Raw genomic sequence first — 22501 nt, 5'->3', positions numbered from 1 at the left:
CCTTAACTTTCAGACTTATCTAATCATAAACTTTAAACTGTATCTGATCATAAACTCTAAATAACATCGACTGCTAAAAATTAAGCGAATAAAAATATCTATGTATATCTTCTAGTCATCCAGAAATATTACATATCAATTTAGAGTTGGACGAATCGCAGGATCTGGCCCCCGAAATAAATGCGTTCCCAGAAAGAGATCATTTCCCGGGCAACATTGATGGATACGAAAAAGTGTGTCGAACTAGTGGTCGCACGAGACCCGTTTCACGTATCGATTATACGGCGGTGAAGATTTCTGGCCGATATACACGTGCACGGTAGCAGCACCTCGGGCCCCGTAGGATCACCATAAGTGGTCCTCAACGAGACATTCAGGGGCCCTCTACGCTGCAGGGGTCCAGGACACCAGATATGCATCGACACCCACTCCTTCGACACCAAAGTCGAATTTCCAGCAAGCATAAGGAACTTGTCGTCGTGGTGGCGACAAGGTGTGGTTCCAGAGGCTGGATCTTGCTGTGTGTAAGCGGTGGCCGGCCGTTCTACCTAAGCGGTTTCCGGCTTTTTTCGATTTATAATCGACGAACGATTACCGGAGGTAGCGTTCTGGGGCTGGACCTGGCCGCCTACTGTTGAGGCCTTTCGCCCCGAGGGGATGTTCGATTATTACCGGTTCCTCGGCGTAGGCCCATCGCGGATCAGACATCGTCTGCTAAATTAGCACCTCTTATGGATCAAGGACAGACGAGGGAAATTTATCTACAGTATCCAGGAAGTGTTATTTCTTTGTAGATCAATTTTGATCATTCTTATCAAGATTTAGCAGACTGTCACTTCAAATATGTACCTAATACAAGTAACTTCAGATGTACCATCTCTAACCCTAACATCCCTAACTTTCTAGATGCTCAATACACGTTCTCAGATTTTCAGCAAGCCTTTATTCCGACATGCTAGATCATACCGCTCCTGGATTTCAATAAATGTTCCAAGACTCCCAATAAAGATCTGAAGATCCTCAATAAATATCCTCACAAATATCTCCGTATCTCAATATTTTTATACTGCATAAGTTCTTAAATACCTAACTCAACCTAAGATAACATCCTAAGATTAACATCCTTACCTAACACGTGTCTCTGACATCCTAATATCTGATATACCCAATATATTTCACCATTTCAAAATCGCTAACTAAAGAAAAATTTGTAGATTAAGATAAAAGCCTTCAAACAACGTTTTGAAGGAATTTCCGAGACAGCGGATATCGATGTTTATTCTTTTTACGCCGTTGTTCGAACAAGACAATTCTCCGATGTTGGCAAGGTGTGGTTTCACCGACATAACTGCCATATAAACGCCACACGGTATCGGACGTAAGTGGTTTCCGGCTTTTTCGGTTTATAATCGGCCAACGATTACCGAAGTAGCGTCCTGGGGCCGGTCCCTGGGTGCCTACTGTTGGACTTCACCCTCCCCCCTACATCGGTTCAGGCCCGACGGGGGTGTACGATTAGAGGTGTAGCTTTCCTATACAGGACCCTTCAGCGATCATCAGATACGAACACGCACCTTGAACGCTCACCTGATTCTTTATCTTTGTTCTGGAACGACGACACTTCCGACAGGTTGCTCCCTAACAAATCGAGGGTGATCAAAGAGAAATATTACCAAGGTGTGTCACGAAACTTACTATTATTCATCGCTTATATGGATAGCTTTGCTGCACTTGTCTAGCGCTGGATGCAGGGATATTAAACTGCTTTTTGTACTCCGGTTTGACAAGTTTCTTCAACGCAATTTTCTACTGGATTCAGGGGTATTAAGAGTGCTAAGGTGTTTTGGGAGAAAATTGTGCGATGATCATGAATTTGGTGAAGATTGAATTTTATTGTTCTTTGTGGGAGCTGACATTAAGTTGGTACAGGACGAAATTATAATTTTGCAAATTGGGAGGTTCTCAAGTTTACAATTCTTCACATCTTAGAGTCCTCAATTTCTAAATTTACAAATTTCAAGATTTTACTACTTTCAAATTTGTATCTTTTCAAGTTCCTATATCTGCAAATGCACAATTTTAAACTTCTTATGTTCCCAAGATATCAAATTCTCAAATTCTTTCACTAATAAATTTTGTAACTGCTGAAGCCTCAAATTTCTAAATCCCTTAATAGACGAATCCTCCAGTCTCCTTCTCAATTCCTAAATCCCCAAATTTCCAAATTTGCAAGCACCCGTTAATGTTCCTACAGAATAACATCTAAGAAATATCAATATTGCTAAGTATAATAAAAATGTGGTCTATCACTTTGAAATGTCCTGTATGAGCTCCTAACCGCGTCCACCGGTTAGGCGTGTAGGTGTACGGTGGGATAGAAAGCGGTGGGGGTAAAGGTCGGGGGAGGGTGGTTTAATCACGGGGGCTATCACAATCCCTAAGTGGGCTTCCTGCCCGCTTCGGAATTATAGATAATGTCAGATAATAATAACACACCCTGTAGGGGCAGGCCCCGGAGCCCACCAGAGGCAATAAGTATAAGGTAACTCAAAGAAGAAGAAGAAGAAGAAGCCGAAGAAGAAGAATACGAGGACGCAGCGGAAAAAGAGAGGAGGGGGAAGAGGCAAAGGTGGCAGTGGTGGTGGCGGTGGTGGTGGTGGTATTAGTAGGAGGATAAGTATAGGCTGCGAGAAGGCAAGTGGGTTGAGGTGGACGAAAGAGAAACGAGAAGAAAGAGGTACCCGAGACTTCTTCAGGGTTAGCCTTCTGGTAGAAGCTGGGAGTCAGGAGTCGGGCCCAGCAGTCTGGGGGCCCCATACGTGCCAGGCCATGGGGTCATCCGGGACCCCCGTTTCCCAGCCTCACCCCTCCTGCACCCTTTCGGAACGACTTTTTCTTCCTCTCGTTCCGTACACCTCTCGCGACCCCACCTTTCCGACTGCGGGATATCGCATAACATACTCCCTCGTCCATTTCTTTTGTTTTTCTTACCGTACCCCCTTCTTCCTCTCTTTTTATATACGAGGCTATTGCATGAGAACGCCGGAAACTGCAAGGGAAAGTCTCAACTTTGCAATTTTACTTCGCACTCTTTATTCACCCTTTTACGGCCATTTTGCACGGACACCTGTTTCGTCGTTACAATAAACGAGTTATTCCGAGAGAAACAACCCCACGGTGATCTCACCCGGTGCGTGCCTTGACGCGAGGGTAGCGTCGCGACGCTCTCCTGCAGAGATCGAAGCGTGGACAGATGGGGGGCGTATCTCCATGAACGCCTCTACGTATCTGTACAACGCTTTTCCACCCCCTTACACGCAGCGTAAGTGCCTCTATGACCACCACCGGTGTCTTCCTTACCCGTCGATTCGTTTTGTGCCCCGTAAACACCGCCCATCTGTAGGGGAGTCGCTAAAGAGAAAAATTATAGTTATAACCGGTGTACCGTGTCGCTCTGGGTAATTGTCGAGGCGAGGGGTGCGTTATGTCGGTTGCCTATTATTGCTGCGCTGAATCTGCGACAATAAAGATTGGTTTATTGCGTGTTAATGCTATGCTTTTTTGACACACAGCCATGTAACTGCGGCGACGAAATTTTTCTTGTAATTTATTTTGGAGTCTATCTGAAATCTCAATATCTTCTGAGTCTCCTTTTGAAGACTTCCTTAAAAATTCTGCAGAACTGAAATTTCTTTGGGATTTCATAAAACTGAAAATCTATGTGAAATCTCGCTAGTCTATCTCGCTTAGAAACTCAGAATTTCCAAAATGTTTTGTAAAATCCTTTAAAAAGTTTCTTAGAATCTCTATACCTTAGAATCTATCTCTTGCTGAGAAGGAATTCTTCAGAACATCTCAGAATATTGTTAGCATCCAGAAACACGGAATTGAAATAGAAGCCAAAGTTTGCAAGATCATATTCAAACTAGATTTACAATATCCTCAGAGAATTCCAGCAGTTGATGGAATATTTTTCCAGCGGCGATAAAACTGTGTACCAAACTCCGGCAAACTATGTTAATCCCCCTATAAGACCCGCTAATACAATTAGGAGAACACGAAACGCAATTATCCCGCGACGCGGAGTCAACCCCGTGGCATCCTGGAATTACGAATCGACGGAACAGAAGCGACAGGGAAAATCAAGTAACAGAGAGAAAATGCAGCAAACAGCAATCTAAGACGATCATACGCGATATTGTACAGTGGGAGGCTCGATTTCAATGGCGAACGTAAAATATCGCTCAACGATTCTCCGACGAATATAAATATCAACGCGTATAATATTTACGCGGAATCGTGCAAATAAATGAACGACCAACATTGAAATTGCGCGACGCGATATCAAATTATTTGACATCAAAGTTAAACGAACTGGTCCGAAATATCCATTGTATCCACGGTAAAATTAAAAACGGACGGGGTGCGACTTGTTTTTGTGTCTGGGTCTGGAGTTTATGCTTTCAATTTTTCCTGCTATTATATTTTTGATATTTTTAAAAGTTTTAGAGTGAGGACATTTGGGAAGTCTTTCGAATATTTAGGGTTCGAGAGTTTGAAGTTTTGCAAATTGCTTCTAATACAATTTTCTTTGAGACAAAATTTCTAAATTTTTTAATATAAAGTTAAATATCAAGTTTTGATAATATGAGGTTACATTCACACACTGGTTAATAAAAGAACATTAACGTTGTAGAAGTAATCAAGAAATCATCAACGGCGCAAAAAGGACAAAGAAAAATAAAAGCGGAAAGCTACCGTCTACAGGGAAAATCGTTTACATGTAGCAAACTGAAATCACCTTCGAAGGGTCGGTCGGTGATTTTCGACTACCTATCGAAAGCCCTAAAGGCATCGGTCCGCTCGTAGAATCGCGTCGTCATCGTCGATCGACCGTAATAGTACCTGTTGTTAATAAAAACACGAGGTCAAACGTGCCGTAACATCATCAGCGAGGGAGGGAACATGGGGATGGGGTTTGGAAGCGGAGTGTGATTTCACTGGAGTGTACTCTGTCATGCGCCAGGTGCCAGAGGATTCTCGTGTCCATGGGGTGGAACAGAGAGGGTGGTGCTGATTGCGCCGCTAGAACTTCCCGAGTCGAAATATAAATTCTAGTTTGACCCTCTAAAGTCCGATACCTTTCATCCCCTATTCTTCCGCAAATTCGGCCATAGGTCATTTACAGAAAATTAGTTAATGCTGCATTATTGTCTGCCATGTCGGTTCTTCATCTTAGGTCTTTTTTAATCTGTACTCTGGTTTGATCAAGAAGTCCTGTACATAATTATTATTATTTATACATAATTATTTCTTATTATGCATACTGTGACAAATGATCATTTGTACAGAATAGCTAACTAGAAGTTGCCTTCTTTAATTAAAAATTTCAATAATCTTCAAATCCTCAAATGTGTTAAATATCTAAATATATGAAGAGTAGCAATCTTCACGATTATAATAATAGCCTACGATTAATAAGTCCTCGAAGTTCCACGTCCCATACCTTGAAGTTCTACGTCCCAGACCTTGAAGTTCCATGTGTATTAACCCTTATAATTACAAGAATGGAAGAGTCAAGTGGGGTGAGCCTCCGGTCACCACTTGTAGCTAGGTATCGAGGTGCAAGCCGGTTATTTTCGATTCACCCTAGCGATATTAAGGTTCGTTTTACAGCCTCACCCCGCGGTACCGACCCTTTCGTCTCTTGGAACACCCCTAACTGGTGGGCCACACCAGCCCACGAATCGAGACGGTGCCTGCCACGCAGGACTTAAGAAAGAAATATGAACGGAGATATTTTATGAATGCGTCCGACCGATGGAAAAAAGGAGCCGCAGAACCGTGACTGCTCCCGTACGCTTTAAACGGGAATGCATTATTGAAGAGAGCGATATGTAAACAGGATCGCGTACAACTGCTGCCCCGAATAAATAATTCCTGACAGGGAAGTTTGGGGAGCTGATGGTCGAATTGACCTTGCGACTCGAAGGAACTACTTGTCACGTTTGGTTCATTCATAAGGATCATAATGGAGGAGAGAAAAGATTATTTGGGGGCAGTGTGCAATTGGGATAAAAATTAGGATTGGGAGAAAAATTAGGTTGTCATTTTTGGGAGATATGAAGTGGATTGTCGAGAAAATTATAAAGTTGTCAAATTTTTGAATTATTACAAATCTACTTTGCTTTGCACATTAGTTTCTGGTTTTCTAATTTTTAAACATTCGGATGCTATGTCAAACCTCTTCGAATTCCTAAATTCTCAAATCTCAGAAATACCAGTTCTTCAAGATCATCTACTAGAAACGAAAAAGTGACCCCTTTTCTTTGAGATGCAATTTTCGCTAGAAAAGCGTATGAAGCTCGACCAGTCAAAAATCTGCCACCTGTTTGCGAAGTTGTATAATTGCGACCTGTTATTAGGCAGGTAATTCTGGTATTGAGGTTCCGACGGTAGCTCCGAGGGGGTGAAGGTCTGGGGTAGAGATCTAGAGAGGGGTGGCCGGTCGAGATTGCGTGCGTTTACAAAGCAAATGGCTTGAAAATAACCGAGCTGTGTGCCCCGTGGGCTCCGCGGGGAGAAAGGCTTTCGACGAGCATAAGAGGGTGGCCGAGTAACGAAGACAACCAAATCGAAAGAGAGATGGAGACACATTGTAGGGTGCGGAGGGGGTGTAACCACCCACCGATGGCAGAGAATCGAGAAGAGAGCCGTAAGGAGCGAGAGAAACCGTGCGACGAAACGAGACGGAAGACACAGAGGGGGTCAGGAAGGGGTGGTATAATCGATGCGGACATGTGCAGTTCCCTCGGGGGTAGCAACCCCTAACTCGCCAAACCTATTTATACAACAATACCCGGTACAACCCCCCATAAACCAGGCTGACGGTGGACCGCCGTGGCTGCTGTTGCTGTTGCACACTCCACCACCCCGCTCTCGATGCCTTCGGTTTATAATCAACCCCTCTTTCTCTTTCACGGCTCCTAACCCCTCGACGATGCATGAACAGTTTATCTTGGGGCCCGCGCGACGAGGACTGGTATTTTAAATAGCAAATACTTATCTCGTTGCCGGGACGGGGTGGAACGATAAGCAGGTCGAGAGGGTAGATATGCACAAGCGACAACGCGTTGGGAAAAAACATAAGAATTCTTCTCTCTTTCTTGTCGAATATTGTTCGCTAGTTAATCGCTTTGGGAAATCAAAGTTTTTTCCGATTTTTTTAGAACTATTTAATAGGCGAGTACTTCAAAAATCAATGTTCTAAGTTTTGAAGTCTCAGAACGTCAAACTCCAATGTCTTCAAATTCCAATGTCTTTGAGTTCTGAGAGACTTCTGATGTTTTAACCCTTTGCGCTCCAGAGGCTCCTCTCAGGCACCATTCGACTTAATACAATAATTTGAAATAAGCATTATTTAATTAATTCTATAATAGTGCTCCTGTGATGTATAAACATAGTGAAATAGACAATAGTGGAAATTATTAGTAAAGAAATAATAACCATAAAAGAACTCATTTAACATTTTAATTAATATTTTAAAGTTGCTGTTTGTAAACAATAAAATTATCTTCGAGTGCAAAGGGTTAAAATATTGAACATCTACAGATCCCTAAATTTCAACCACCACAAAATCCGTATGTCTAAAGTCCGAAAGGTCCAAACATTCCAAAGTCTATAAGTACGTAAGTTCCACAATTTCAAAGCCCTCGTACCGAACCAAAGTCCATAACTCTGAATGTCCCAAAAATCCTAAGTTCCAGAGAGTAAAAATTCCAAATGCTTCAAAGTCTTTAAGTTTCCAAGTTCCTAAGTACCAAAATTCCAGATGTCCTAAAGTCGCAAACCCGAAGTCCTCAGGCCCCTAAAGTTCGTAATCCCAAGTGCTAAATTTCTAAAGTAAAAAAATTCCAAATGACCAAAATTGTAAATCGCCAAAATTGCAAAGTGATGAAAGTGGAAACGTGGAAGTTGCCAAAACCGACATCGAAGATCTTGCGAAATGTACTTGACGCGTTACGGAAAGTTTGAAACTTCATCGTCGTTCGAGATCCGCAATACGGGCCCCTTATCATTTAATGCTGTACTCATGGAATAACGTATGTATACTTAACACGCGAAATAAAGCGATCCACGCACGACGACGACGTCGTTATTTACATACGTACGTCGTCGAGTGGCTCGGTAATAAGAACACGCCATAAGAACTTCCGTTCGGAACGGACACGCTTATAGGCAGGAGTGCGTGTGTGCACGTGATTCAACGGATCACCTCGTGCAATCCGTAACAATTATCATAAGTATATTTTATGCATATCGTGTTCTTAACGGATATAAATTCGGAAACGTATGGAACCGACGCTTTTTCCTCTGACAAACGAAATTCGTATGGCCAGATCTCGAGCTAATCGAGATCCGGGGATAAAAAGAAACGAGAGCGAGGTAAAGAAAGAAACACGACCTATCGGTGTTACACGACCAGTACCCGTAAGACTGGACCAGCTGAGGCACGAGTAATCCGGATTTCGGATTAGCCTAAGCCAGCCTGAACACCAGGAGGTCGTTCTGGACACTTCTGTCGTGTCTGTCCGGTTCAAGCCAGACGAAAATAAGTCGCGCCACGAAAAGACACGTTTCATCCAGAGCCGTTCTCGATCGCTGACAACGTCCCTTAGACGTTTCCATTGTGTCTCGATATTCAAGAAATTCGGACGCTTCCACGAACACTCGCTTCGCCGAACAATCGAAACCGACGTGAAACAATCAACCAACTCCGCCATGTTTACGGAAGAAAACGAACAATTCAATTATACTCTACGATACGAGTGCAACTTTAGGCTCCTCTACTATTTCTACGATTTACGAACTTTTCAAGGTTTTTGGAGTCTTTGGGACTTTTAGGGATTTAGGAATTTGGGGATTTGGAGATTTAGAGATGTGGAAATTTGAGAAATTAGAGATTCAGAAATTCAGCAATTTGGAGACTTAAGAATTTAGAACTTCGGAGATTTGAGATTTCGAGATTGTGCAATACTTGGACTCGTAGATTCACAAATTTGAGACTTCTGAGAGTTGGCAATACGGGAATTTGAAGAAGTCGAAATTTGCAAGTGTGGATTCAGTGTCCAGCGGTCTGCAAACTTTGCAACTGGTGACTATGAATTTAAAAATTCAGGAAATTGCTATGTAAAAGTTTGAGGATGAGAACTTCGTGAATATAGTACTTCAAAATTTGAAAGTTTGGATACTTCTAAAAGTCTATAATTTCCCAGCTCCAGCACTTTGAATTTGTAACTTCTAAAGTCCCGAACTTAATTCAAAAACACAACAAAATTTCAAGACCGTAATTTTGGCATTTAGAATTCTAATCGTAAGCAATTTCGAGAATCCAGCGATCAAACGGCAGGGTTAAGGGTTAATTGTTCCGCTTAATTCGAGACAGCGAGTTAACGTGCGAGGGTAACGTGCGTAAGCAGGGTGTGATTTTGTAATGTCTCCTTATATAATGATAGAAGAAAGACAGCAGGGTATGCGGGACAGGGGTTTGTTTCCCGACACGTGTTCGGGCACGTGAGTATTCGAAACGCTTTCGACTGTGACACGTAACAACCCCTACGTCTTAGTTCTCCCTCGTCCCGTATCATTTTACGATAAAAATTCGTCTCCACATTGTATGGTCCATACCGATCGATTATCAATGAAATTGACAATGTGCACCTGACGTCAATTTGTTCCTTGCAGAATAGTTTATTAGTGATATTATGTTGCGTAAGAATTCCGACTGAAATACTGTTCTTTACGTCAACGGAGGGTTAGAAAACTGATAGGGTGAATAGCGACCCGCTGGGACGGTTTGTCTCTGCACGAGTCCCGCGAGAATAGTGGTAGATCCTGGGGGCGCGGAGGCGGACACGCATCTGTCGAATCTCCCGATGGATCTTCTACCAGAGATCCGTCAGGACACGCATTACACGCTACGCTGACGCCCTTCGTACTGCGAAATCGTTGTTACAGTGTACACATCGTCCACGAGCTATTCGCTTCATTCCGACACTCGGTCAATAATGACCTTCCACTTTTGTTACTTTGCAAAATCAATCATTGAATCACATTCGCAAATTTTCCTGTGAAATTCACAGTCCTAAACTTCCAGGGTTTCAAGCTCCTTTTTCACATTGAATCAGTTTGTCAAATTCCTGAATTTCTTGAATGTGAAATTTTATGGTGCACTTCAAACTGCATCTTTCCTAATCTTGCATATATATTATTATTAGATAAAAAATTTTTAATGCTTCTCTCGAAAACAATATATAAGAAGAATTCGAAGCTTGAGATGTTCCAAAAGCCGAGGATGGTAAAGGACGAGTTAAATATTTAAAAGACGGTAGTCGCAAGGCACGTTTTCACGCCACTGAAAAATAGACAACTACCTGGGGAGCACGGTAAACTGTGACAGCGTGCCAGTCTCTGTACACGTACTTAAGAGACTCGTAGGAGTAGAGGTCGTGGGGGGTCGACGACGTGTACACACGTTTGTACGTGGAAACACACGGGGATGTAGCAAGCATCGTTTCTGTCCCCAGCGGGACTGTCATGGGATACAGAAACGGCGCCCCGAAGAACCGTACCGACCCCTGGAGGGCAGAAACACATCAAAATCGAATTCACCAGATGTCCAGGAAAACGAATCTACCGTCCCTTTCCTACTAGAAAACGACGTTGCACTGGATAACGATGTTAGGGCACCAGAAGAACCCCCCAGGCGCAGATGCGTTTGCGGACCACGATTTAGAGGGCAAAAGGATTCGATGCTCTCGAGCTCGATGGTCTCAGGTGCTTGGCCCGTTGGGAATCAAAGAAACACAGATTTTAGGGATGAAACCGATTCGAAGTGTATAAGTTTATCGAAGTTGTTAAATTTTTTTATTTTATGGGACTGATGGAAACACTGTCCAAGCTATTTCTTTTAAATAACATATTTATAATGTTACATGTAATTTTTATTAATAATGTAGATTAATTTTGTGACCTGAAATGTAACTTAAAATCAATACACATGTGAACATATGTTAAGTGGAATATGGTGAAATACGGTCAGGTGTAACCTAACCTAACCAGGTTACATTTCACTATATAATTCTATCAAATTATATAATGTTAGGTTAAGTAAAATTTTACTAATAAACTTAGCTTAATTTTGTAACCTAAAATGCAACCTAAAATCTATACACATGTGATCATATGTTAAGTGGAATATGGTGAAATACGGTCAGGTGTAACCTAATCTAACCAGGTTACATTTCACTATATAATTCTATCAAATTATATAAGTTAGGTTAAGCAAAATTTTACTAATAAACGTAGCTTAATTTTGTAACCTAAAATGCAACCTAAAATCTATACACATGTGATCATATGTTAAGTGGAATATGGTGAAATACGGTCAGGTGTAACCTAACCTAACCAGGTTACATTTCACTATATAATTCTATCAAATTATATAAAGTTAGGTTAAGTAAAATTTTGCTAATAAACTTAGCTTAATTTTGTAACCTAAAATGCAACCTAAAGTCTATACACATGTGAACATACGTTAAATGAAATATGGTAAAATAAAGTCAGGTGTAACCTAACCTAATCAGGCTACATTTCACACAACTCTATCAAATTATATAAAGTTAAAATTTTACTAATAAACATAACAGTATATAAAACACTTTATCACAATACTCATGCAACTTGCATAAAGTTGAAAGTACTTACCCTTGAATCTCGAAAGCAACATTTCCTTCGATAAAAGGGAACAAAAGAACAAAAGGGTTGGTAATAAATTGCGACACAACTGTACGTATACGGAAATACGAGGTGGTTTATTATAATAATATTTATAATCATTATGCATCGCGGCGGCGTGTCTCCTTCTCTCTTGTGACGATTGCAATGCAGTTACAATTACAAACACGATTCGGTGATGTAGAATCCAACCAACGTTTAAATCGCGCGCTCTCTTCGCAACGGAAAAAAGATAAAGAAAGACAGTTTATTTACATCGATCGCCGCCTTAACAGTTACAGGTTACACATTCCTATTTATATTTATACTTTAATGATAATTAGTACAACGTTGTTAAGTGTAATTACGCACGTGTTCCTCTGTGTCACCTGTATTCGAGTAACTGTTTCGCGGTGTTTGTGTTGTTCACGTTGCACGTACTTCCGTTCGAAAATTTGGAGGCAATTTTGAAATCAACAAGTTTCGTTAAAAATATTGCACTTATGACTTCGTAGAAATATTCAAGTTAACCTGATAGAACCTGAGAAAAGATACATTTCTGAAAATTTATTTCTGTACCGAAAGTATCTTGGATGAAAATTTTCATTGAAGACTTGTATGGGTCTTTCTAATTTTTCCCGAGGGATATGGTGGTCAAGTACCATCGTGTTGGACGGTAGCCATGTTTGTTTCTAGCATATATGTTCAGTGTGTATACCATTCACACAAGTGTTCATGAAAAATTTTGATCGAAGTATTTCTAGTACTTGGAAATGAATTTTCGATAATAAAGTATCTTTTAAACTGGTCAAGACATTGAAATGCTCCAAACTGTTGAACAGTAGAAAACCGTACGAACAACGTGCAATTGTGTAGGTGTCTCGGTTGTATAGAACAGCAGATATCTACAGGATGTTCCTTAAAGTAACGTCGAAAATTAATCAACAGGGAGGGTATAATATTACACGATAGGACATTCGAAATTTTATACACAATAATATTAATAATAATATTCAATAATCCATAATAATAATAATAATAATAATAATAAAATAGTAACTTCGATGTTAACCGACGGGCATAATAATTAATAATAGAGAATAATGTTAATAATGGACAATGATAACCGTGAAAAAAAGTAAAGAAACGATAGTTAAACGATCGATCGTTATATCTTACAGAAACGAAAACTTACAAAGATTTAAAAAATATCGACTTCGCGAAGAGCCATGCCCTTCCTTCGGCCGTGGACAGAAGTCTCGAACCGCAACAAAGTCGAACGGCTTCGCCATCGGGTGCGAGCGATCGATTTTTCTCGGAACTATCGACTTGGCTCGCTTTGTGGGCCGATGGAAAGCAACGAAATACGAAAACGAACGATAATTAAAACTCGTACTACCAGGCCAGACCTTCGCTCTGCATCTGGTGCGGCTCCAGGAACCCACCCCCGCCGCCACCGCCACCTGGACCACCACCGTTTCCACCGGCACTGGGATTACCCTGTGCTCCACCTGAGAAATAGCCGTCCATTCCATTTTAAAATCGCCGTGGGATCAACAAGATGATAGACACCATAGACTTTATTTCGAATTAACTGGGCATTAATTCTGATCAGCTCATAATGGATTATTGCACGATGAGAACATATTATGCTCATAGAGCGATTAGGCGGATTTAGGTGAGTTTGGAGACATTGAACGTGTCTGATATGTAGCGTGGTTAACCCCTTAAGAACTTAATACGTGGACTGGGTCACAGACCTCTAGATTGATTGATCATTTTATTTCAATTTTCTCGTTTCGCAGTCTTTAAGTTTGTAAATATTTGAGGGTTGTAAATTTGTAAATTCCAGAAACCCCACATATCCAAATTTCTAAGCATCTAAAATTCCTAAATCTCCCAAAATTTCTAACTCCACAATCCCCAAATACCGAAATATCCCAAAATTCCCGAATCACGATGCTTCAAATATTCCACATATTAGTTCACCACATTTTAGATCGCCACTACACTTGTGATATAACTCACGCGTCTCCACATAATTTCATTTTTATCATGTCGTATTTATTAGCGCCACCGTAAATCTCGCGCACACGTTCAACATCCACAAACGAACCTTTATATATAAAACATATAGGCATTTAGGACATAATTTCCAACCTATACAATTTCCAGCCTACATAATATATTACAGAAAATATTATAATAGTAAGATTGACTAGTCCTTTGTCAAAAGGAGCAGGTCGTACCTGAAGGTGCTAGGAACTCAGGACTACCGCCAGGAGGTGCAGGGGGCCCCTGTCCAGGAGGGCCCGTGAGAAATTCCGGAGGGCCACCTCCCGCACCCGGAGGTGGATATTCCCCTGTCACCGCCACTGCGGCTGCCATACCCGCTAAACTCGCCGGGTCCAAACCTGTCAGAAACAGATTACGTACTATTCAGAGAGGATCGTATCCGACCAGCTATCTCCGAACCCGGCTGTCATAATTATCGCGACCTACCTACCCGCTACGATGTTTATTATAGGCGCTATAGAATTTCGAGACACCGGTGCCGATTTCGAGGACACCGGTTGCGAAATCTACCGGTTAGACACATAATTCCTACTCGTGGAATACTATTCAAATTTTGCTTCGTTATTTACGAATTATTCACTTATGAATTTGGGAAGCTTGCAGTACTTGCAGAGATATATTTTTGCACATCATATATGTTCTATTTGAACTTGTATTCGTTTGGGAACAAATTTATATTTTGAACTTTAATATCGTAATTTTAATATCGTAAGATTAGAGATACTTGTAAGGAATGCTTGTAATACTTATACTCGAATGAATACTCGAGCAAGTATTATTCTTGTAGAATGTATAAAGAAATGTTGAAGAAGACTTACCAGGATTACCGGGTCCGCTGAAGGGCGGTCCATGAGGATGAGGAGGTTGATGAGCACCGAAGAATTCATGGTGAAACGCCATGGGTCCGCCGTAACCAAAATCGAATTTTTCCGCGCTGAAATATGGAAAACCAGGCGGTGGTCCGTCTTCGCCGCCCAAAGCACCGGGATTCAGGTTCAATGGGAAACCCCTCATTTTTCTGGAGCCTCCGAAGAACGGGCTCCTGCCCATCGACGTCAGTTGTTTTAACCTACGCTCCTTGCTCCTTTTATTTTGAAACCAGACCTGCAACCAGACGATTCGACCGACTGCTTTTTTATTGAATTTATTGATTTTAGAAAATGCTGTTTCAACCATTTTCGATTTCGTGTATTCTTTGAGGAGAAACGTAAAATGTATAGAGTGAAACAACGACATGAAATGAAGTAAGACACGAAGAGCATTAAATGATACAAATGCATCGAGTGCACTAAATGCATGAACTGCATCAAATATACTGAATGCACTAAATGCAATGAATGAACTAACTACGCTACGTACATCAAATGCACTAAATGCATCAACTGCTTTAAACGACATGTATCAAATGCACTAAATGCACCAAGTTCATCAAATATACCGAACGCACTAAATGCAATAATTGTAATGAGTACTTTAGATGTGACAAGTTTATGAAATGTATCAGATGTATCAAACATGTGAATGTACCAAATGTATCAAGTATGTGAAACGTATCAAATATATCAAATATATGAAATGCATCAAATGTATCAAATATGTGAAATGTATCAAATATATAAAATATTTGAAATATATGAAATGCATCAAATATGTGAAATGTACCAAATATATCAAATGCATGAAGTGTATCAAATATTTCAAATATTTGAAATGTATCATATGTATCAAATATGTGAATGTATCAAATATATCCCATATGTGAAATGTATCATATGTATCAAATATTTGAAATATATGAAATGCATCAAATATGTGAAATGTACCAAATATATCAAATGCATGAAGTGTATCAAATATTTCAAATATCTGAAATGTATCATATGTATCAAATATGTGAATGTATCAAATATATCCCATATGTGAAATGTATCAAATATATAAAATACTTGAAATATATGAAATGCATCAAATATGTGAAATGTACCAAATATATCAAATGCATGAAGTGTATCAAATATTTCAAATATCTGAAATGTATCATATGTATCAAATATATGAATGTATCAAATATATCCCATATGTGAAATGTATCATATGTATCAAATATTTGAAATATATGAAATGCATCAAATATGTGAAATGTACCAAATATATCAAATGCATGAAGTGTATCAAATATTTCAAATATTTGAAATGTATCATATGTATCAAATATGTGAATGTATCAAATATATCCCATATGTGAAATGTATCATATGTATCAAATATTTGAAATATATGAAATGCATCAAATATGTGAAATGTACCAAATATATCAAATGCATGAAGTGTATCAAATATTTCAAATATCTGAAATGTATCATATGTATCAAATATGTGAATGTATCAAATATATCCCATATGTGAAATGTATCAAATATATAAAATACTTGAAATATATGAAATGCATCAAATATGTGAAATGTACCAAATATATCAAATGCATGAAGTGTATCAAATATTTCAAATATCTGAAATGTATCATATGTATCAAATATATGAATGTATCAAATATATCCCATATGTGAAATGTATCATATGTATCAAATATTTGAAATATATGAAATGCATCAAATATGTGAAATGTACCAAATATATCAAATGCATGAAGTGTATCAAATATTTCAAATATTTGAAATGTATCATATGTATCAAATATGTGAATGTATCAAATATATCCCATATGTGAAATGTATCATATGTATCAAATATTTGAAATATATGAAATGCATCAAATATGTGAAATGTACCAAATATATCAAATGCATGAAGTGTATCAAATATTTCAAATATCTGAAATGTATCATATGTATCAAATATGTGAATGTATCAAATATATCCCATATGTGAAATGTATCAAATATATAAAATACTTGAAATATATGAAATGCATCAAATATGTGAAATGTACCAAATATATCAAATGCATGAAGTGTATCAAATATTTCAAATATCTGAAATGTATCATATGTATCAAATATATGAATGTATCAAATATATCCCATATGTGAAATGTATCATATGTATCAAATATTTGAAATATATGAAATGCATCAAATATGTGAAATGTACCAAATATATCAAATGCATGAAGTGTATCAAATATTTCAAATATTTGAAATGTATCATATGTATCAAATATGTGAATGTATCAAATATATCCCATATGTGAAATGTATCAAATATATAACATGTCTGAAATGTATCAAATGTATCAAGTACATGAAATGTATGAAACGTATCAAACTTCTTAAATGTATCAAACAAGTAAAATATGTAAAATGTATGAAATGTATGAAATGTATGAAATGTATTATAGAAGTAATAAAGTATAAATAAAAAAAAGGTTGAAGGTATGAACCTGTATCACTCTCATGGGTAGTCCAGTCTCTTTCGCTAACTGTTCCCTGATGTGCCTGGTGGGCTTCGGAGTCGACGAAAATGCGGACTTGAGAATCTCCAACTGTTTCGCCTTTATGGTCGTTCTTGGACCTCGCCTCTTTGAGCCGGCGCCCCCATCGCCGCTACCACCGCCCGCACCACCGTCCGGACTTTTGTTCTCCGTTTGGCTATCCCTCGTCTCGGGATCTCCATCCAGGGAACCTTCGACCAGACCAAACAAAACCCGTTTAATAATCGATTATCGACGTTCGGCTCAGGCAAACACTTGTTTCGTGAGAAACAAGTGCGATTGCATCGCGTTGCTCTACCTCTCACCCATCTTTAGGATGTACTTTAAGTTTGAATTAGAAATAGGAATAATTTTGGAGGCTCAGAGAAATTTAGGTAGAGTTCAAATAGACTGGTGTTTAGGGACATTTGTTTAGGAGAAATTTTGGTAAAATAAGTGGAGGATCAGGGAGAGTTTGAGAAATGTGGAGGCTAGAAAGAATTCAAACAGAGAGATGGAATTTGGAGACATTTGTAGTTTAGGAGAAATTTTGGTAAAATAAGTGGAGGATCAGGGAAAGTTTGAGCAATGTTTAAGTGGACTAGGAAGAATTTAGAAATAATATAAATAGGGGTCAGAAGAAATTTAGGGTTAATAAGTTTGGGGTTTAGATAGTCTAAGCTTGTGAGACAACTCAGATGAGAATTTAGGGGATTCTAGGAAGAGCCCAAGAAGAATTTGGGGAAGTCTCAGTAAGTTTGAACCTAACCTAACTTAGCAACATCTACTCATAGGTTTCCCAATTAGAATATTTGTCACCATCGCTACTCGAGTATGCACCCCAGTACTCCGCAGGCATTTGACGTACAGTTCATAAAATTTGATAGAAAATTAAACCACGATTACCCACGGGGATAATCAGTTCAGCCACGATTTGGCTAGCACCTAAACAATAATCTTTTTCGCCAACCGCGTTCTTAGCAACAAAGCATTTCATAATACACATATCTCGGAATCTTGATCGGTCGGATCGAGGTAACAACAATCGTAGCCAATCCCCCGGAAGCGATGCGAAACCCCCATCGGATTATCGTGGCTGCTCTACGCTTGAAAGCTATACTCCATAACGTGAACGTGTGCGTGTGTACACGTACAATGAATAACGCGGGTAGACAGGCACACGTATAGACAGAATAGAAGGCCAACTCTTCACGATAATCTATATATACCCGGGGAGGTCTTAACCACGGGACAAAGAAAATGTTTGGACAGTGTCACACCGCACTACAGGGGCCACCCTTCGCGAAAGGCACCCCAAACACCCCCTCTCCCTGTCGTCGTGCCACGGAAGATGGTTGTACCGGGCATAGCGTGCCTCGAGAGAGGTAAAATCGAGGGGTGATTGTTACGGTGTACACGATAAAAGAGCAGAATAGACGCGCTTAGTAATTCGGCACCAGGTCAAGCCACCGAATTTCTACCCTCCTTAGAACAAGATTAAGTCGTTTGTCTCGATTGTCTTCTGTAAATCAAATTCATTACTAATTCTGCTGTAACAGGGAATCAATTGTTTGGGTCTAAGCACCCGAAATATGTACCGGTTAAAACTTTGACGACGATTATTTCGCTTGTCGACGAGTATTGCGATTTGAATGTGCTTGAAGGATCGTCTGATCGCTCTTGCAAAAGTACATCAAAATCAAAGAGTCTGTACTCTTTCTGTATATATACTGTATTGTATGTATCTTCTGTACGTATGTTAGTTTTGGGGATGTATGAAGTAGTTCTTTAGGTGACAAATATCCTATGTACTCTCAATTATTCCAGTGAAAATTTGTACATTATGAATTATAAATAATTTTGATAAATACAAGCTTGTCCTGAAATATCTGACATGTCACCCATTAAAAATGAAGCTCCTTTATTTTAAGAATTTATTTTAGGTAATAATTGACAACGGAGTTATGGAGGTATAACAAAGAGCCAGAGGAAGAAGAGAGCTTTTTTTAGCAAGAAAGAATAAACTGTAAGAGTACATTCGAGAGTGATAAAGAAAATGGAACTTACCTTGATCCTCGGAGTCCTCCTGCTTACAAGAATCACTTCCAAGAGGTAGATCTCCAGAGTGGCCGACCGTTTGATCACCAGGACCACCTGGACCCAGATTATGGGGTCCCAGGTGAGCACCTCCGACACCGGTATGATGGTGGTGACCACTACCGTCTTCGTCCTCGTCTTCCGATCCTGAACCCATCAACGAGTCTCCTCCTGTCGACAGGTTGGACGATTCTGCTCGTGAACGATTCGAATCGTATGTTTTAATCATTTCAGTCGTCGAATCATTTTGAAAAGAAAGTCACCTTTCTATTCAATGATTTTTTTTTTGGTTTAGGAGACTTTGGAAGAGTTTGTGCCAGATTCGGTGTGGTTTTAGACTGATTTTAGATTCTCCCGATTTGCAGTGCTATTGACGTTTATTTGTATTAATATAGTTTTCAAATTTGCAAGTTTTTTAATTTTTGAATTGATATATTTTTAGGAGGGTATATTTATGGATTCTGTGGATATCAAATTCCTAAGTTTCCAATTTCTCAAATTTCCAGATTTCTATATTTTCAAATCCCATGGGTCCCAAATTTCCAAGTTCTCGAGTTCCTAAATTTCCAAATCCATGATTTTTCAAATTTCTATATTTCCAATTTCCCAAATTTTCAAATTCTCAAATCTCCAGATTTCTATATTTGCAAATCCCTTTGATCCCAAATTTTCAAGTTCTCGAATTCCTAAATTTCCAAATTCTCAGATTTGCAAATCCTCCACCCTCCAAATCCCTAAATTTCCAAATTCCCAAATTTGCAAATCCTCCACCCTCCAAATTCCTAAATTTCCAAATTCTCAGATTTGCAAATCCTCCACCCTCCAAATCCCTAAATTTCCAAATTCCCAAATTTGCAAATCCTCCACCCTCCAAATCCCTAAATTTCCAAATTCCCAAATTTGCAAATCCTCCACCCTCCAAATCCCTAAATTTCCAAATTCCCAAATTTGCAAATCCTCCACCCTCCAAATCCCTAATTTTCCAAATTCCCAAATTTGCAAGTCCTCCACCCTCCAAATCCCTAAATTCCCAATCTCCCATCTGTCCAATCCAAACCTCTCCCAAAAATCCTTCCAACCCAAAATTTCTAAGTCCCCAAATTCCTAAACATCCCAACACCTAAATTCCAACCCTCCTCTCTCGAATCATTATTATTCCAAACCCGCCTAAATTCAGACGCGAAAGAAAAATAAACGCCCATCAAAACGATCGAGATTTTTCATTTTTTTTCTCGAAACAGGCACAGGAGGCAAAAGAGAGGGAGATCACGGTCCGACGCGTTCGACGCCCGAGATTTCACGGAGTCAGGATCGCTCTAAAAAAAAGCGAGGGTCCGGGGGTGGGTTTTTCACGGAGGTTTCACCCCGGCTGAACGGCAAGCTGTGAAAACAGCGTGCATGTAACCGACCGTCAGCCACCAGCCGAACGAGAAACAGAGAGGCGGCATAAAAGGGAGAGAACGAGAGATAGAGAGAGGGCAACAGCTCGGTTTCACGAGGGCCACGCTGATGTGTAAGCCGTGAAACGAAAACCGAAAGGTCGTTAGGCAGGGGCAAACCTTTTGTCGCTTCGATGCCGACGACGTCGAAACCGCAAAACGTCCGGCAAGTCGTTTTCGTTTTCTTCTTGGGGCACACGGTGCCCTCTTCTTCAGACGATGCTTTCGCGCGCGCCAGACCGTCGTAATCGCTTCGACGTCACGACGCGTTCACCGACGATTATTCGACGCTTTACATCGTTTAAAATCATACTGAGTTTATTACGGTGAAATCGATTTGTTCTATGAACCGCAGATTTTGAGGAGATAGGGACATTATGTGAGATGACGTATTTAACTGAAGGGGGTTGATGATTGGGATCTTCGCGTGACAAAATGAGGAACATTTTGTTGTAACACGAGAAGTAACGGATCAGATAAAAATGACAAGAATTTATTTTATGGTCTCATTAAACATTTCTGCGATCAACCTCTTATATCTGACTCTTGCCAAATACTTTGCTACTATTAAAACATTTATTTATTAAGGAAATCTTAAATGTTAATCAACAAAATAATTTCCATAATTTCTTAACGCTTTTTGCCAGCGTATAGGCAATGGTTCCAAACCTTCTTAAAAAAAGTTCTCCAATTTTTCATTAAAAAACTTTGAAGTCATCGAAGAAATTTTGAATACCTTTCACTACCCCTAAATTTAAATACTATGATTTTATGCATCTCTTAATATACGAGCAACGTAATCTAAATTAAAAAGCAGGTTCCCAAAAAAAACAGCAAGTGTTCAACCCTCAGGGTGACTCCACAAAAACGATAGGCCATAAAATCGCTCAATAAAGTTTCATCGAAATGTCACAATTAGAATAGGGGTAATTAAGCTGATTCGAATAGGTTTAGGAAGCAACATTTGAAAGAGAGAGAAAAAAGTACGCATAAGGGGACGATTACCTGTTTCGATGATCAAACATCATGACGTCTGGATGTTCCAACGCGTTTCCGACATTAATCTCTATCACCGAGCGGCCATTTGTCAGTTGTCGAATTCGCGGTGATCGTCTGCGGCGCACGTGAAAAGCGCAGCAATTACGCGGGCCGCGCGTCGATTAATCAGCAACGTTTATCGATAACTTTTAGAGTCTTTTGTCGGTGAATACGCGAAATTACGATGCGAAACGCTCGGCGGTCGCGGGAAAGGACGATTTTTCGAAAAATCATAATGAACGCGTACGCATCCCGCGATACACGCTTCCAGAAGCGAATAACCGTAATCACGTTTAATTGCTAATTTCGTACGGAACATCGACAAATTTACTCGTCCCGTTGATAAATTATGTTCTATTTACTATAGCGGATATTCGTTGCTTTGTACGGCCGCGTGTGACGTTGATGGACGCAATTTTACAACGAAATTTTGTAATTCTGCCCTCTACTACCGTCGTTTTTATTGTACCCTCGCGTTCCACATAATTACAGGATTTTCACATAATTTCTGTACCAAAGGAATTTTCAAAGAGTTTGATTATGTTTTTGTTCATGTTGGAATTTATGAATTTGTCCATGTGGTAATTTATGAATTTGTCTATGTTGGAATTTTTGAATTTGTCCATGTTGGAATTTATGAATTTGT

The 22501-nt window shown here is 39.6% G+C and overlaps 1 protein-coding gene across 5 annotated transcripts in view; it reads right to left on the bottom strand.

Moving 5' to 3' along the window:
* Positions 1–11854: 11854 nt before the first annotated feature.
* The window catches only part of Lim1 (LIM homeobox 1), a 37908-nt gene continuing 27261 nt past the window's right edge, over positions 11855–22501 (bottom strand). For 3 of the 5 annotated variants that reach the window (XM_076537849.1, XM_076537848.1, XM_076537852.1), the window contains 5 exons: positions 19349–19570; positions 17252–17493; positions 14670–14955; positions 14025–14210; positions 11855–13286 (listed from right to left, as the gene is read on the bottom strand). In XM_076537849.1, the coding sequence (XP_076393964.1) occupies positions 13171–13286; positions 14025–14210; positions 14670–14955; positions 17252–17493; positions 19349–19570 (1052 nt within the window). In that variant the 3' untranslated portion in view covers positions 11855–13170. The remainder of the gene's footprint in view (positions 13287–14024; positions 14211–14669; positions 14956–17251; positions 17494–19348; positions 19571–22501) is intronic. The other 2 variants (XM_076537851.1, XM_076537850.1) reach the window with 2 other exon arrangements.

Source organism: Megachile rotundata, chromosome 12 (genome assembly GCF_050947335.1).
Source record: "Megachile rotundata isolate GNS110a chromosome 12, iyMegRotu1, whole genome shotgun sequence".
In the NCBI taxonomy this organism is placed as follows: domain Eukaryota; kingdom Metazoa; phylum Arthropoda; class Insecta; order Hymenoptera; family Megachilidae; genus Megachile; species Megachile rotundata.
The sequence above is the reverse complement of the archived record's forward strand: the minus strand, read 5'-3'. Positions and strand labels throughout refer to the sequence as shown.